Here is a 15,129-nt window from a genome sequence, read left to right as displayed (position 1 = left end):
ACAGACAGAGATTCCGTGCATTTATAGATAGATGTAACATCCTTGTTTGTGCCCAGCGTCACATTAGCTAGCTGCCATTTGGGACGTTAAAGTTAGCCTTGATTATGTCAGCTAGCTAGTGAATGCCAGCCAGCGTTAGCAATTTAAGGTATTGCAACAAAAGGGTAACGATGATTCAAATGGGAATCCGGTGGAAAGGGGAAGATGGCATGCCACATTTAGTGGCTCAACGTCTTCAATGACACCTTGAGGCTAGTGACTGTTTTCTTCGATATGCTATTGCGTAAAAGTGTTCGAGGCAAAATAAGTGTTAACATTGTCAGATTATGGTGACTGAACATGTAGGCCCAGGTTTGTTACTGCATTTTGGGGCAGTGTTTGCTACTTAAGTACAATTTTGAGATACTTTTACTGCTACTCAATGAACGTGAACGTGACCTTTAACATACGACACATTGTTGTGGGTCTAACTACGCAACATTTTATACAGTGGTTCAAATTTGCTCCTTCCCAGCCAGTTGAAACACTTAAACTTGATGTTGAATGAAATGGTGTATGTTTTAGACTGCTGTATGTCTCCTATGACTATTCTTCCGAAGGCAACCAGACCCCAGAAAACCACAAGGAATCCTGGGATACAAGGAGGCCTCCCCGAGTCGAGATGAAACTTGAAGGTTGCGGCGGTTATTTATCGACGCCGCTGAGTGAAATGTGCCAATAGCCTGGGCTATACATTGTAACACTATTACACAGTGCATCATTAAACAGATCCATAAAACAGACAGGCAACCAGGCCAGATTTTAATGACAAATGCGCTGATCTGAGATAAGTATAAATACGGTGTAATTCAGCAAGGTTTCACGCCTGGTTAAGCATGTACATCTTTTGGCGGCCCCACTAACTGATATTACTTCGGCGCAATATTTCAGAGCACATCAACACCCCTGGTGAAATTAACTCTGATGTGTGAACAGGCCCGGGTCCGGCACTCCACAAACTGTCTCGTGATTATATCGAGATAGATAGAGGCGAGTCGTGCACAAAACTCCCCACAATCTACGAGCTGCCCCGGCGAATTTAAATACGCCTCAGATAAAAAAAAAAAAAAAAAGAGAGAGAGAAAAAACACAAAAACAAATGAGGAGAATCATTCGCTAATGTTTGTGCTGCTGGAAAATAGGTAATAGATGCAACGCCCCGAGAGTGTTTTTGGAGGCAGTTGGTTTTCTGTCTGATTACTAAATCCAGGGTTGATATACAGATGTAAATATGCTGCTTGGAAGCCCCCCTCCTCCTCCTCCTCCTCCTCCTCCTGCTCCTCCTCCTCCCCTCTCCTCTTCCATCTGGCAGACAATAGTTTAAAATTCTTAATCCATGAGCAACCATTGAACATTAGTGAATTGCAAATTACAGATGTTTTACTGTCTCTCCCTCTTCTTTTTTTCCCTGTTTTGATCTGTGCATCCCACTGTCACTCAGTGTCGCGCACGCATCCCTCGCTCCTCTGCATTCATTAGACACCCCGTGCCATCATGGCACCATATGACACTGTCATCATTTGGTAATTAAACCTTTGCTCGTTTAAATATGAAAAGCTGGCAAGGGTGTGATCATAAACAATGTTGCGCAAACCAGATTTTTCCAGGGCTAAATGAGAATCCGAGCGACATCGGAGCCAGAGATTGATTCTCTCGTGTTTTTTTTCCCTTTTTTTTCTTCTTTTTCGTTCTTCCTGTCTTCACTCGGAGCACAACAAACATGGAGGTGGGGGGGTGAGGAAAAAGTTGTGCCAGAGCAGATAAGACTGTCTCACATTAAAATTCATATAAACAGACACTTTATTTAAAGCGCAAAAAACAATGCACTTTAGAAAACAAACTCAAGCTACGTGTCTAATGTGATTGAAGCCATAAAAATATGTATTTTTATGGTCGTAGTCACAGTTTACAGCGCTCCTCTTTTAGCTCAGAAGTAAACAATGATAATAAACCAGCAGATGACACCTTCCAATACCAATATAGAGGGGATTTTTTAAACTCTGTACTTAAATGATAAGCACAGGACATAACATCAGTGTTGCTCCCTTCCATCCCCTAAACACAGTTATGTGCTTTATCATGTCGGACCACCAGACGATAAAAATCTCCCCGCTGCCTGAGGACAACATCTCCCAGATTCTCATCTACATTCGCACAGGGCCTCCATCACTGAAGATTTAGCCAAATGGCTGTTGGAGAGGAAGAAGGAGGGAATGCCCGAGCCATTACAAGCCAAACTACTGGCTTTTTATTACCACTAAACAATCTTCCTCGCAGCCGTCCTTTAGCGCACCTCCGAGCTCGGAGAGCCGGCAGAGAGAAGTGTGTGGGAGGAGGCCCATTCAGTCACATTATGGCTTTCCATAGATCAAGGTCACAATTTTCATGATCATTACACCACTGAAGGTGACAGGAAGCATTTACAGAAGTGATCAGGAGCTTATGTGGGAGCCGCTCATCCGTAGATTTCCGGGGAGAGGAATATATGTGTACACACACCCACCAGACACACAAACTAATCAGCAAGTCACACTGTGCGGGGCTGACATATTATCACATCATCATTACAAAGAAGACAAAAGACGGGGAAAAATTAAAGAAATCTGATGTGAAAATAAAGAAAAAAAATCTACATTTGTGAGGTCAAAGCCTGCCACCAGGAGGTGACTGCTACATTATGCATTCGCACGGCGCCATAGGCTAACACATGTCAGCGGCCCAGTGGACAGAAGCTCTGTTTCCCATATTGCTGACATGTGATTTGAAGCTGTTGGCTGTCTGGTTGGGACTGAGGCAGCTGGCGGGACACCTCCGAGCCGCCTCGGGCTGATCGCACACACACACACACACACACACACACACACACACACACACACTGATCCACTGAAGGATCCTCTCCAACAGTGATGAACCAAAGGGGCCTTATGGGAGGACTGGAAAAGAGAGGTGAGGGAGGTAATGAAGATGTTTTTGTTTTTTTAATTTCAGTTCAGTTTGGTGACTTGATTTGTGTAAAATATAACAAAGACAAAATTGGGGGAATAGCGGGAAACTTTTGTAGAAAAAGTGAGGCACAAAACCATCAAATCTTCATCCCCCCCACCTTTTTTCTCTCACAATTATCTAAAAATATTCCGACGCCCTTACAATCTTTTACTGTAAAGCCTCTCCACTCTCTGTTAAGTTCCAACCAGAGGGGGCACACATTTAACTATTCATGTGGAAAGTTTGATGGGGAAGAGAAGGGATTTATCCCCCTTGTTCCCAGTACAATAAAATGCAACGCGGAGAATACTTTCTTTTTTTTTTTTCTTCTTTTTTTTGTGAAAATGACAAAAGATACAGACCTATTTTTAAATCCAGCACTGCGGGGCACATTTAACAATTACATGCAAATCTGCATAATGAATGAGGAGCCAGAGTGTATTTTTAAGTCTCTGGCACTTCATTCTCTCAACTTAGTGTGTGTGAACACTCGAGACTGTGTCAGGAAACATTGGGAATATTTATTTGGGGGTATAAAAACAAGATGCTGACTTACCTTTGGCAGGAATTTAAAAACTTACTAATAACAATAATAACATGTATTTTTTTTTCTCTCGTTTTAATAATGTCGTCCTTCTCTCACGTTTTAAATGCAAATGAGATGTTAATTTTTCTTAATGATTTGCTGTACCTGGGGCGTGCGAAAGCTCATGGAACTCCACTGTCTGACTGCTTTTGTGCTCAGGGTATGAAAAGTAATTTAACAAAGTGTTTTCCAATCAAAGTAATGTAACCTGATCTCACTTTGCATTTGGATTCTCTAACACAATACAACAACCACTGCAGCCACTCACTCTCACTATGTGTGTGTGTGTGTGTGTGTGTGTGTGTGTGTGTGTGTGTGTGTGTGTGTGAGGACCTGATCCTGCACGTGTCAGAAGACTTGGGGAGTTGTGAGAGTCAAGACAGATGCAAGTAAAGGTGGAGGCAAGCTCGAGTCCTCACATCTGTTTTTTTTTCTTTTTTTTAAATTGTAATCATCTTTTTGAAATACGAGCCCAGCAGCTGTAAAACTTTCCCTCCCGTGGTCGACTTTTACGTCCGTTCTTAATTTTTCATGATTCCCCATCAAAAGACAGTAAACGGTCAAATCGGCTGCGTTTAAAATGACACGGCCCAGAGTCCCAAATGGCGATTAAATCACCCAAAAAAAATACACATAATAACATCGATTTCATTCTAAATTCAATCTTTCAAAAGAAAACACTTTTAGTTTGGAAACAAAAACGTGAATTTTGGTGAGAGTAACTGGATGTACTCACCTGAACTCGAGCTGAGGGATGATTAAATTAATAATTAATTGTGAATGTCAGTTTGTGACAGCCCTGCCTGTCAATTTAAAGTTGAACACGTCATGAAGACACGTTGTTTTCGAAGTATTTATGGTAACGTAAAGCACAGTCTTCTCACGTACATGTTATTTGATTTATTTACAGAATATGACGTCCTGTAAAAAGGGATTTTTCTTTCTTTCTTTAGATGTTGATGACTAATCCTCAGATGACACCAAAGTACAGTGCACACATCAATGGAAAATTACAGGTACATTACTGGAGATTGTTTATGAGTTTTTGCTCCACAAAAATGACAGACAATTATAAGAATATTTTCGATTGGGGTGCTGAGTTTGACCAAGAGTGTGCCACATTAACATAAAGTCTGGTTTTACTGCATTAAACAGGAATCAGACGCTTTTGAAATGTTGATACACACATTCAAAAAATAGGATTTTATTTAAATAAACTTATGTTATGAAACATGCAACATATTCTAATTCTACATTTAATCCCGTGTGTGTGTGTGTGTGGTGGTGGGGGGGGGGGGGGGGGGGGGGGGGGGGGGGGGGGGGGGGGGAATCAATGGAAAAAACAGTTGTAATGATCCAATTAATTATGGGCAAAATTAAGAAAGCAAGTGCAAAATCAATCTTTCACGGTGTCGAGGATGGAATCAAATTGATGCTCCATCTGTTCACCGCCGGCGAGGTTTTGCAGCCCGGAGTGTCGCTGGAGCCTCGCTGCTGGAGCACATGGACAGCACAGGAGAGCAGCTCCAAGAGACAGCGAAGAGGGGCGAGGAGGTATTTGTGGTTGGGTGTTTGGGTGGAGAAGTGGCGGGGGGAGATCTCCTCCTGTGTCTTCAGATATACAGAGAAGTATATTAACCATCAGAAGTTTTGTAGTTTAAAGTGTGTTTTTTGAGGATTTTGGTCGAGTAAAGTGATGTTTACGCATGCGGGAAAATCACATTTTTGGACTTTACTTTCAGATTTTAAAGAAGATTATCCACAAATTCACCAAAAAAAAAAAAAGAAGAACAAAAAGATAATAAAAATCCAGATTAATATTCAACTTACAACCAGTTGGAGTCAGCTCCCCCCTTGCAGGGCAAACACTCGATTGGTGACGTCGGAATAACGCGAGAGAACCTGCGCGAGAGGAGGAGGAGGAGGAAACACAAAAATGACACCTCTCACACCTTTAAGGATAAAACTTCTTTACCACCGGCCACACTTTTCTCGATCATCCTCCCCTGAAGGTGTAAGCTCACGTCGGAGGCTGCTGCTGCTGCTGCTGCCTTGGACCTCTCCGCGCTTCCTCCTCCTCCTCCTCCTCCTCCTGCATGCCACCTCTCCTCTCTCCTCCTTGCACAGGCCATTAGGAAAGCGGGGCAAAAGATAAATTGCTCTCTGTCAATACATTACACCTCTCCTAATGGGTGCAGCCGGGGCTCCAAAAACATTTTCCCAAACTCTTGACATGCGGTGGCGTCCTCTTAAATACCGTCAGAGTGGAAATAATCATAAAATTTAAATGTTCCTGCAAGTGAAAATATGTTTTTTCTTTCTTTCTTTCTTTCTTTCTTTTTTTTTTCTATGGTGAAAATATTATTAAAGCCTAAAAGGTGATAATTGATTCGGGCTTTGTGTGGTCTATAAGGCTCTTTAGGGGCTCTCTGACCCCGGTGATATAGCAGCTGAATGGAGAGAGAGGCCCCCACCTCCTAAAAGAGAGAAAGATAGAGAGAGAGAAAGATAGAGAGAGAGAGAGAGAGAGAGAGAGAGGCCCCCATCTGACCACAACACCACACGTGCTGTCCAAACACAAAGGTAAACAATTCGCAATTTGGGTTCAAATCAGCAACTTCAGCATATTTTTTTTTTTGTTTTTTTGTTTTAATTTATTTAATTTTGAAATTGGGGGAGATCAAATTGTGGTGAGCAGGATGGAGAGAGAGAGAGAGAGAGAGAGGAAGGGAGGTGGTGGTGGTGTTGGTGGTGGTGGTGGGGGTCTTATAGAAAAAAGAAGGAGGGGAAAAAAAATGTAGCTTTAAGGGAAATGTGCAGCCGGGTGTGAAATTACAGCCTATAGTGCTACATATTGTACCAGAAGCTCCACTCCAAAAACAGTAACAAAAAGAGAAATCATCCCCTAACCTGACCAGGAGGCAGAGCGCGAGATGTGGCCGTCCGGCCCGGAGAGATGCCCCCCCCCACCCCCCACCCAGACCCGCCTACCTGACCCCCCATCACGACCCGGGACGAAACAAGGAGCACACAAACAAACATAACGAGAAAGATTAGCAGCTGAAAACACGTGTTTTATTCTGAAAATATTATTATTATTATTATTATTATTATTATTATTATTATTATTATTATTATGATTATTATTATTAAAGCATAGAGAAATTAAATGACTGACATTTTGATCAACTAAATTCTTAAGTCTTTAATTTTTATGTATTTTCTTTGCATTTTATTGTTTTTTTTTTGTAGCGTTTTTATGCATGTTATTGTATTTCTTATAAGCATATGTATGTGTTTTATTTTGTTTTTTGTATTTTTTTGTACTTCTCATTTTATTGCATTTATATTATTTTAATTTTATGCATTTTTCTGTATTCTCTCGAATTTCATTGTGATTTTTTACTGCATCTTTACGCTTTTTACTTCCTGTTCTTTTTCACCCCTCTGGAACACTTTGCAACTTTAACTTGTGAAGTGCTCCGCAAATTAAATCTGTTTACGTTATATTTCCTCTATAATCATATGAAAAATCATGGAATCATGTGCGACATTTAGCAACTTTTTAAATTAGATGTCATATGACGCATGTCTATTAGGCTCACACGTGTTAAAGTTGAAGAATAAAAGGATCCAAATCGATGCACCTTGATTTTTTATATGATGCATGTTTAGTTAAATTCTCCATCAGGTGACTTTGCAGTGTAGCTGCAGGTGTAGCTCCTCTCTGCTGCTGCTGCTGCTGCACCTCCTCACACGGATCTCCAGCCTGATTGTTCCAGCAGACTGTTTTTACTTATCAGTGTGACCACGTGCGCTCAAGTGCACCCCAAGTTTGACTTTTTTTGGGGGGGTGGGGGTGGAGGTGTGGGGGGGGCCACTACTTCTTTGACATTTGAGAAACCATACAGCGCCATCTACAGAAGCTGGGCGGCGCTGCAAGCATCTTCAGCCTCACCTCAACCACTGCTCCCAGTCTGGACCACCAGTGCGATCATCGCACCATCAGCTGAGAGTAAGAAAAAAGGTCAAGACGAGGCTGTTTTTAGCCGCAAAGGATTGACCTTTTTCTTTTCTTTTTTTTCAAAATCAAATTAAAGCAACACAACAAATTATTTCAGGCCTACTTGAGTTCCAGAAGACAGATGAGCAGGAAAATATGAAATAAGAAAGATGAGATTTGGACGGAGCTAGATCCGGGCTGTGAGGAGACATGTGCGCACAGACGTCCTGGATGTTCCCAGAGACAAAAACAAAAAAAAAAAGAATAAAAGACTAGAAAGACACACACATTTAAAGAATAATCTCTGTCTCATTGATTCAAAACTTCCAGTAAGCGAGCGGATAATTCACAGCTGTTATAATGTCTAATAAACTCCGGATCCATCCCTTATTTATCTCCCTCCCCTTCCTTCCTGCCGCCGGTGTGTCAGACCCACAGACCTCCTCATTTGGACCCCACGTTTTTTCCTTTTTTTTTTTTTTTTTAACGTTGGCGAATCACAAAGTGTTGGCATCTATTGCCTTTGTCTGACAAGTCATCCATATAAGCAAAAAAAAAAGGGGGGGGGGGGGGGGGGGGGGGGGGTCTGCAGAGGGGTGGTGGAGGGGGGGAGAGAGAGAGAGAGAGGAGGAGGTGGTGGTGGAGGAGGAGGGTTGCAGCTTTTAGAAACCACAGACACAGAGAGAGGCTTCATTCCCAGCCCAAAGATCCAGCCTAACGCATCCAGCGCAGCAGCAGCAGCAGAAGCAGAAGAAGGAGAAGGAGAAGAAGAAGGAGGAGGAGGAGGAGGAGAAGAAGAAACCCGATGCGCGCGTGTGTGTTGCGTGTCTCCACCGCCGTTTGTTGTTTTTTTTTTTCTCTCTTCCTGACGCGTGAATCAAGGCCAGTAGGATTTTTTTCCCCCCTTCTTCTTCTTCCTGTGAGGAGATACCCAGGGGGGCCCTCGCATGCACGCTGGACCTTCATCCCTCCCCTTCTGCTGTGAGAATTTACCGATCAGGTCCCACACACGCACACCGGGTCCGCGATCCACGAGACGAGCCTTTCGGTCATGCTGCGCACCTGCCAGACCTCCGCTCCCGGACCGGACTGCTGAGACAGAAAGAGAAACAGAAAAAACAGGAAGGCAACTTTTGGGGGAAGAAGTTGCCGTCAGATCGAGCTGCTGAAGCGAGGAAAGGGGTGGAGGGGGGCAAAGTACAAGTCCCTCCATCGAGAAGAAGCACCTTTATTATTATTTTTTCTTCTTCAGTTGTCGACCCCTTGATCGGAAGGCGAAACGGCGACTTCAGTTGATTATCTGTCTTTCCTTTGCTATCCAATGGATATTCACTGCAAAGCAGACCCCTTCACAGCGATGCACCGTAAGTAGCACAACCCGAGTTTTTCTGTGCCACTGCAGCTTTTTTCTTTTCTTTTTTTTTTTTTTTTTAAACATGTACGCGGATAGAAAATAATAAGAAATCCAGCTCAGGGACAGAGCAAGGGAGAGGAAGAGAGAGAGAGAAAGGAGGAAAAGGCGAGTTTTGTGCGTAAACGGCACATTTTGGCGCATTAAAAAATAATAATAATAATAATTACAAGCAAATAAACATAAACACAACCCCCCTCACGTGTGCACGTTACAAAATAATCTGCCTTAAAATCTGTGTGATAGATAAATAAATGTCAGGAACAGTTTGCGGGAATTTCACTTGTAAACAAAAAAAAAAGATAAAAACAGGTGTAATTCACACGTGCGTGACCCCGCAGCTTCCCGCGCACACTTGCCTGCCCCTGTGTGCGCGTGAACGTGTGCGTGTACAGGCCCCTGGTAATAATAACAACACAGCACACGTTAGTTACACGTGTTTTATTCAAATTATCCAAAAGATAACAAGTCCCAACTCGGGTCCACGTGCAAAGACAGCCTCGCCTGTAATGTGCGGGACTCTGCGTGAATAATTGACGAGCTCCTCGTTTACCAAATAATATGTAATATGAGTGATCAGAGCTCCTTCAATTATTAAACATTTAAAGCGCGCAGCTCGCAACTTAATATCCAGCACGAGCCGGCGAGCTGCTGGGAACATGTGAGGTCACCGCGGAGGAGACTCACATTAATTCATATAGCCTATGTAGTTATTTTATGTTATTAACTCATAACTGAGCTATAACAGTGAGCCAGAAGAGAGATAAAGAAAATAGATATGATGTATGGAAGGTGTTCAGCACTTCTGTTTTTTATTTTATTTTGAAAAACATACAGACATATTTTTAATTTATTTTGATTTGAAAGGTTAGAGTCAGAGATTAATTGGCAATAAAATAGACAAACGTGCATGGAGAAAAAAAAAACGTGCAAGCACTCTATAAATATGACACATTTTCAGCTGAAATGTAATAATTTTTTGCATTAAAACTAATTTAAAAATATATAGGAACATGCATGTTTTTATTTCTTGTATTTATTTTTTTGGCTTTTCTCGATTTAAAATCGTCAAAACGTCCAAAATCCTCTTTTATTTATCTAAAAAATAGGAATAATGACTGAAAATATATTATTATTTTGGTAATTTTACTGTATTTATTAAACGTTTGTAGCAAAGAAAAACACGAGGTGCATCAGTGATGGAGGTAAACAACTTCCTGACTACAATAACATTTAAAAAAGGTGTTTTTAAAATTAAAAAAGAGCATTTTATAATATGATAAACACATGTAAATCCACCTGCTGTTACAGAAACACGTGAGGTGAATTGAGCTCCAGTTATAATTTATCATAAAAAGCCATTTAAAGTCTTTTTTTTTTTTTTTTTTTTTTTTTTTTGCCTCTAATTAAATGAAAGACGCACTTCCTCCCTGTCCGTGACGACTTTATGTAATGTTACGGTTGTGTGTGTGCTGCTGTTGTGTCCCACGTAGGGCACGGAGGTGTGAACCAGCTCGGCGGGGTGTTTGTGAACGGCAGACCCCTCCCGGACGTGGTGAGGCAGCGGATAGTGGAGCTGGCCCACCAGGGCGTCCGGCCCTGCGACATCTCCAGACAGCTGCGGGTCAGCCACGGCTGCGTCAGCAAGATCCTGGGCAGGTGGGTCAGAAACAAGTGTCCGGCCATGCAAGAGCCTGCAGCCAGGTACACTGAGCTGAGGGGGGGGGAGCTCAGTTATTCTACTGTCTTTTTAAAAAAAAATCATGTTTTAATCATCCTAAATTACAGATTCAGACTGTTTTTTTTTTTTCATTTCTCTGCTTTGTCTTTCATTTTTCTTTTTGTCTGGATTTCTTGTAAATCACTCCCATAATGCATCTTTGCCGTCTGTTCACGCGCCCTTTTCCCCTGCATTTTAAATGAGTTTTTGAGGGATGTCGTGCTTGTGTTTAAGTCATCATGAATGTTTAAATTACAACCATAAAAATGTTTTGTTTCATGGTTATTTTGCTGCAGAAAAAGTTTCATTTAAAAAAAAAAAAGAAGTTGATGTGGATGTACGATGCGTTGAGCAAGGACGTTAAATCGGCTGACGCGTGCGACCCTTTTTGTATGTGTGTGCGTGTGTGTGGGTGTGTGTGGGTGTGTGTGTGTGTGCAGATATTACGAGACCGGCAGCATCAAACCGGGCGTCATCGGTGGGTCTAAACCCAAAGTGGCCACGCCGAAGGTCGTGGAGAAGATCGCAGATTACAAGAGACAGAACCCGACCATGTTCGCGTGGGAGATCAGAGACAGGCTGCTGGCGGAGGGCGTCTGCGACAACGACACCGTGCCCAGCGTCTCATCCATTAACAGGTAGGAGATTGGACATTAATTATTACCAAGAAAAATCAGGATATGATGTCTCTTTTTTTGTAAGTTGACCGGGGTTAAACACTTTAACAAAGAGGGGCAACTTAATGAATTTGTAAATCAGTCATTACGCGTGGATCTGCGCGCAAAACTGAATATTGTTGGAGCAACTTTGTGCTGCTGCTGGCTGAGAGGCCGACACGCCGACGAGGCTGCTGCCTGCCTGCCTGCCTGCCTGCCTGCGGTCTCAGAGGTGCAATTCAATCTTTCAGACCAAACTCCCTCAACAATCAGCAGTACATCCAGGACTGAGTGAATCTGTCGAGATGAAAACCGATCAATATTCGGTGACCAGATCCCGTGGCGCTATAAAGCAGGCCAATTTTCTTTAGCACATCTAATGTGCTGCTGCTGCTGGTGGTGGTGGTGGTGGAGCTGCTGCTGAGACAGAGAGAGGCAGAGAGGGCAACGCTGGCTTAATGTGCAGGATATTACTCTCAAGAAATTAGGTGATGATTATAAAACAAAAGAGGAAGAAAATCTATTGTTGATAGGTGGATGTTTTTATTTTATTGTGAAAATCCCACCTCCTTGTTGCTCCTGATTTAAATCCTTTGCATTCAAATTCAGCGTGTAATTAATATCGATGCGACGTTATGACGACGCAGCATCAGTTTCACCTCCATCAGTGGGCGATTACATGCCAGATTGCGTAAAAAAAAAAACATCCATATTTAACAGCCCAAGTCTCTCTATTTATGATACAAATCTTAAGTTTTCTTACATAAATTCATCTGGATTGAGAGAAAGCAGCTGCAGGAGGACTCAGGACACTACCCCCCACCCCCCACCAGATGTGATGGACTTTTTGTTGAGAGGCACCTCTTGTGCGGGATTTTATTTTGAAGAAACTGGGTGATAATTAAGAATTAATGAGGAACAAATTCTAAATCTATTGTTGCAAGATATTTTTATTGTGAAAATCACCCCCTGTTTCTCAAGGAGGCTCCTGATTTTTAAATCACTGCATTCAAGTTCATTGTGATTTCTGGCTGTAATTAATATCGATGCAACATTTTGACGACGCAGTATCAATTTCACCTTCATCATGGGCCAAATTACATCACTTAACATTCACATTTACGCTACAGATCTTCAGTTTTCTTAAATAAATCCATCTAGTTGTAGAAAAAGCAGCTAAGAGAGAACTCAGGACCCCCCCCCCCCCCCCCCCCCCCCCCCCCCCCCCCCCAACTTTGGTCAAGAGTCAATTTTTGTGCAGGATCTTATTTTGAAGACACTGTTTGAAATCAGGTGATCATCAAGCACAATGTTTTATTGTGAAACTCACCTCCTGTTTTCTCAAGGAGGCTCCTGATTTAAATCCTTGCATTACATCCCCGCTGTAATTAATATTGATGCAACATTATGACGATGCATTCAAGTGGGGTATCAATTTTGGCTTGATTGAAAACGCTTACATGCCAAATTACACTGTCAAATATCCACACTCAACATTTAAAGCTGGTACAAATCTTCAGTTTCCTTAAAGAAATCCATCTAGTTGTCGAAACAGCGGCCACAGGAGGACTCAGGACCCCCCCTCCTCTTGTATTTACTCGTCCTCGAAAGATCCCTGGGGATAAACTTTGGTTAAGATGCACCTCTTGTGCAGGATTTTATTGTGAAGAAATTGTTTGAAATTAGGTGATAATTAAAAACGTTTCACCCTGCAAGATGTTTTATTGTGGAAAAATCGCTTCCTGTTTCTCAGCGGGAGGGGGGCTCCTTCTGATTTAAATCCTTGCATTACATCCTCGCTGTGATTAATATCAATGCGTCGTTATGACGATGCACACGCAAGTGTTGCATCAGTTCTGTCTCGATTGAAAAACGCTCACGTGCCAAATTCCATTCAAAAACGTCCACATTTAACAGTGTGAGTCTCCCTGTTTGTGCTGCAAATCCTCCGTTTTCTTTAAGAAATCCGTACAGTTGTAGAAAAAGGGCAGCTACAGGAGGACCCGGGACACCCCCTCCTCTCCTCTATACCACCCCCCACACCACCACCAGAGATCCCTGGTGATGAACTTTGGTTAAGAGGCACTGTTCCATAGAGCCAGCATCAGCATTACATTTTAATGAGCTGATGGGAGAGCACGGACAGCTCCACACAAGACATCTTTTAAATAGAGGAAGAAAAAAAAAAAGGGGGTTGAAGAAAATTCATTTCATGCTTCGTGGCTGCTTAAAAAGCCCCATTTAAGGAGGCTCAGACACATGTATGTGATAAATTCAGAACGTACATTAATATCATTAAAAGAGGCCCCCGTAAAGTTTTTTTTTTTTTCCCCCTTTTTTCAATTCCAATTAAAGCTTTTTCTATTTGGGGGGGGGGGAGCCTTATGTGTCTTTGTTTATGTGGGGAAATTAAATTGTGAATACAAAGAACTGTAATTCTATCAGCCAAATACAGTATGAGAGCTACTTTGCATTTCTATTATGGCTTAATGCCGAAGATTTTCTCTCTCTCTCTCTCTCTCTCTGTCTCTCCCTTTTTATTAACAGAAGAAGTGTTAAAAAGGGAGAGCTGGCGCGCAAATGAGGCGACGTTTGTTTTGATTTTGGCTGGAGGTTAATGTTTCCAATGCATGGTGGAGTTTGTAAAGGAGCAGTCCGCAAAAAAAATGCGAAAAAATCGATCAAAACATCCTCAGTGCTTTGGATCTTCTGCTACGTAAAGTAAAAAAAAAAAAAAGAAATCCACGAAAAAGTGAGGTGTTTTTTGTTAAAATAAGCGACAAGAGAAAGTTAAATAAAAGGCCTTTTTCTTGACTGGAGCCAGAGTCTTTTCCAGTTGGATGATCCTGACTGGGGCCAGTCGTGGGTTTCTGTGGCAGACGGTCTGACCTCAGGACTGTTGACAAAAGACGATGCTCCATTTAAACACCTTTCCCCCTGCATGCATTATTAAACGCTACAGAGATAGTGTTGTACTACGAGCTGGGGTAACGCTATAGCCTGCTGGTAGACATAAAAACAACAACAACGAGGGAAAGAAAAAAAGAAAGAAAAGCCCCCTCAATGGCGCTAGATATTATTGATTCAGAGGGAAAGCAATTTTAATATTTCTTCAGGGGATTTTCAGCAACAGCCAGGTCATTAATTCATTCTCCCAAATTGCTTATTCAATATCAAGAACACGGATACCAAATAAAGTCTTCGGATTTATGTCGCGCGCGCAAGTCAAGGGGTCGAATAACTGTTATGGGGAGAAGTGAAAAAAATTAAAACATCAATATGCGCTCTCTCTGGGAAAGGCTTGTTGTTAGGTAGCTTTGCCTCCGAGGGGAGTTTTTTTCTGTTGTTTTTTTTTTGTTTTTTTTTCTGCGTGTGACAGTGTTGGATTTATTTCCTCTGAAGCCTTCTGGCACCTACAGTAACATCAATATCCAAATCATTTCGATGCATTTCTGGATATTATGGAGGAAAGTACAAGAGGTGCATGCTCAAAAGTATTTATCTGTAAATATTTTCATTCATAGAAGGAAAATAAGAACAGCAGATGCATTTCTGTGCAAAGAAATCAACCCTAGAAGGATCTATAATCCACATCCAACCTCTTTTATTCAAGCTCTAGAATACCTAACAGGGCATATATGATGCATAGTTTTAAACTCTGTGAATTATTGTCAGAAAAATATAAAGATATAAGATATGTTTGCTCAAAAGTGGAATCTGGGCAGTTTT

The 15,129-nt window shown here is 41.9% G+C and overlaps 1 protein-coding gene across 10 annotated transcripts in view; it reads left to right on the top strand.

Moving 5' to 3' along the window:
- The first annotated feature begins 8,306 nt into the window (after positions 1-8,306).
- pax2b (paired box 2b) overlaps positions 8,307-15,129 on the top strand; it is a 38,444-nt gene continuing 31,621 nt past the window's right edge. For 5 of the 10 annotated variants that reach the window (XM_030401492.1, XM_030401483.1, XM_030401486.1 and 2 more), the window contains exons 1-3: positions 8,307-8,977; positions 10,506-10,728; positions 11,185-11,382. In XM_030401492.1, the coding sequence (XP_030257352.1) occupies positions 8,935-8,977; positions 10,506-10,728; positions 11,185-11,382 (464 nt within the window). In that variant the 5' untranslated portion in view covers positions 8,307-8,934. The remainder of the gene's footprint in view (positions 8,978-10,505; positions 10,729-11,184; positions 11,383-15,129) is intronic. The other 5 variants (XM_030401488.1, XM_030401489.1, XM_030401487.1 and 2 more) reach the window with 3 other exon arrangements.

This window comes from Sparus aurata, chromosome 20 (assembly GCF_900880675.1).
Source record: "Sparus aurata chromosome 20, fSpaAur1.1, whole genome shotgun sequence".
Lineage (NCBI taxonomy): Eukaryota > Metazoa > Chordata > Actinopteri > Spariformes > Sparidae > Sparus > Sparus aurata.
Note: the sequence above shows the minus strand (reverse complement) of the source record. Positions and strands in the feature narration are given on the sequence as shown.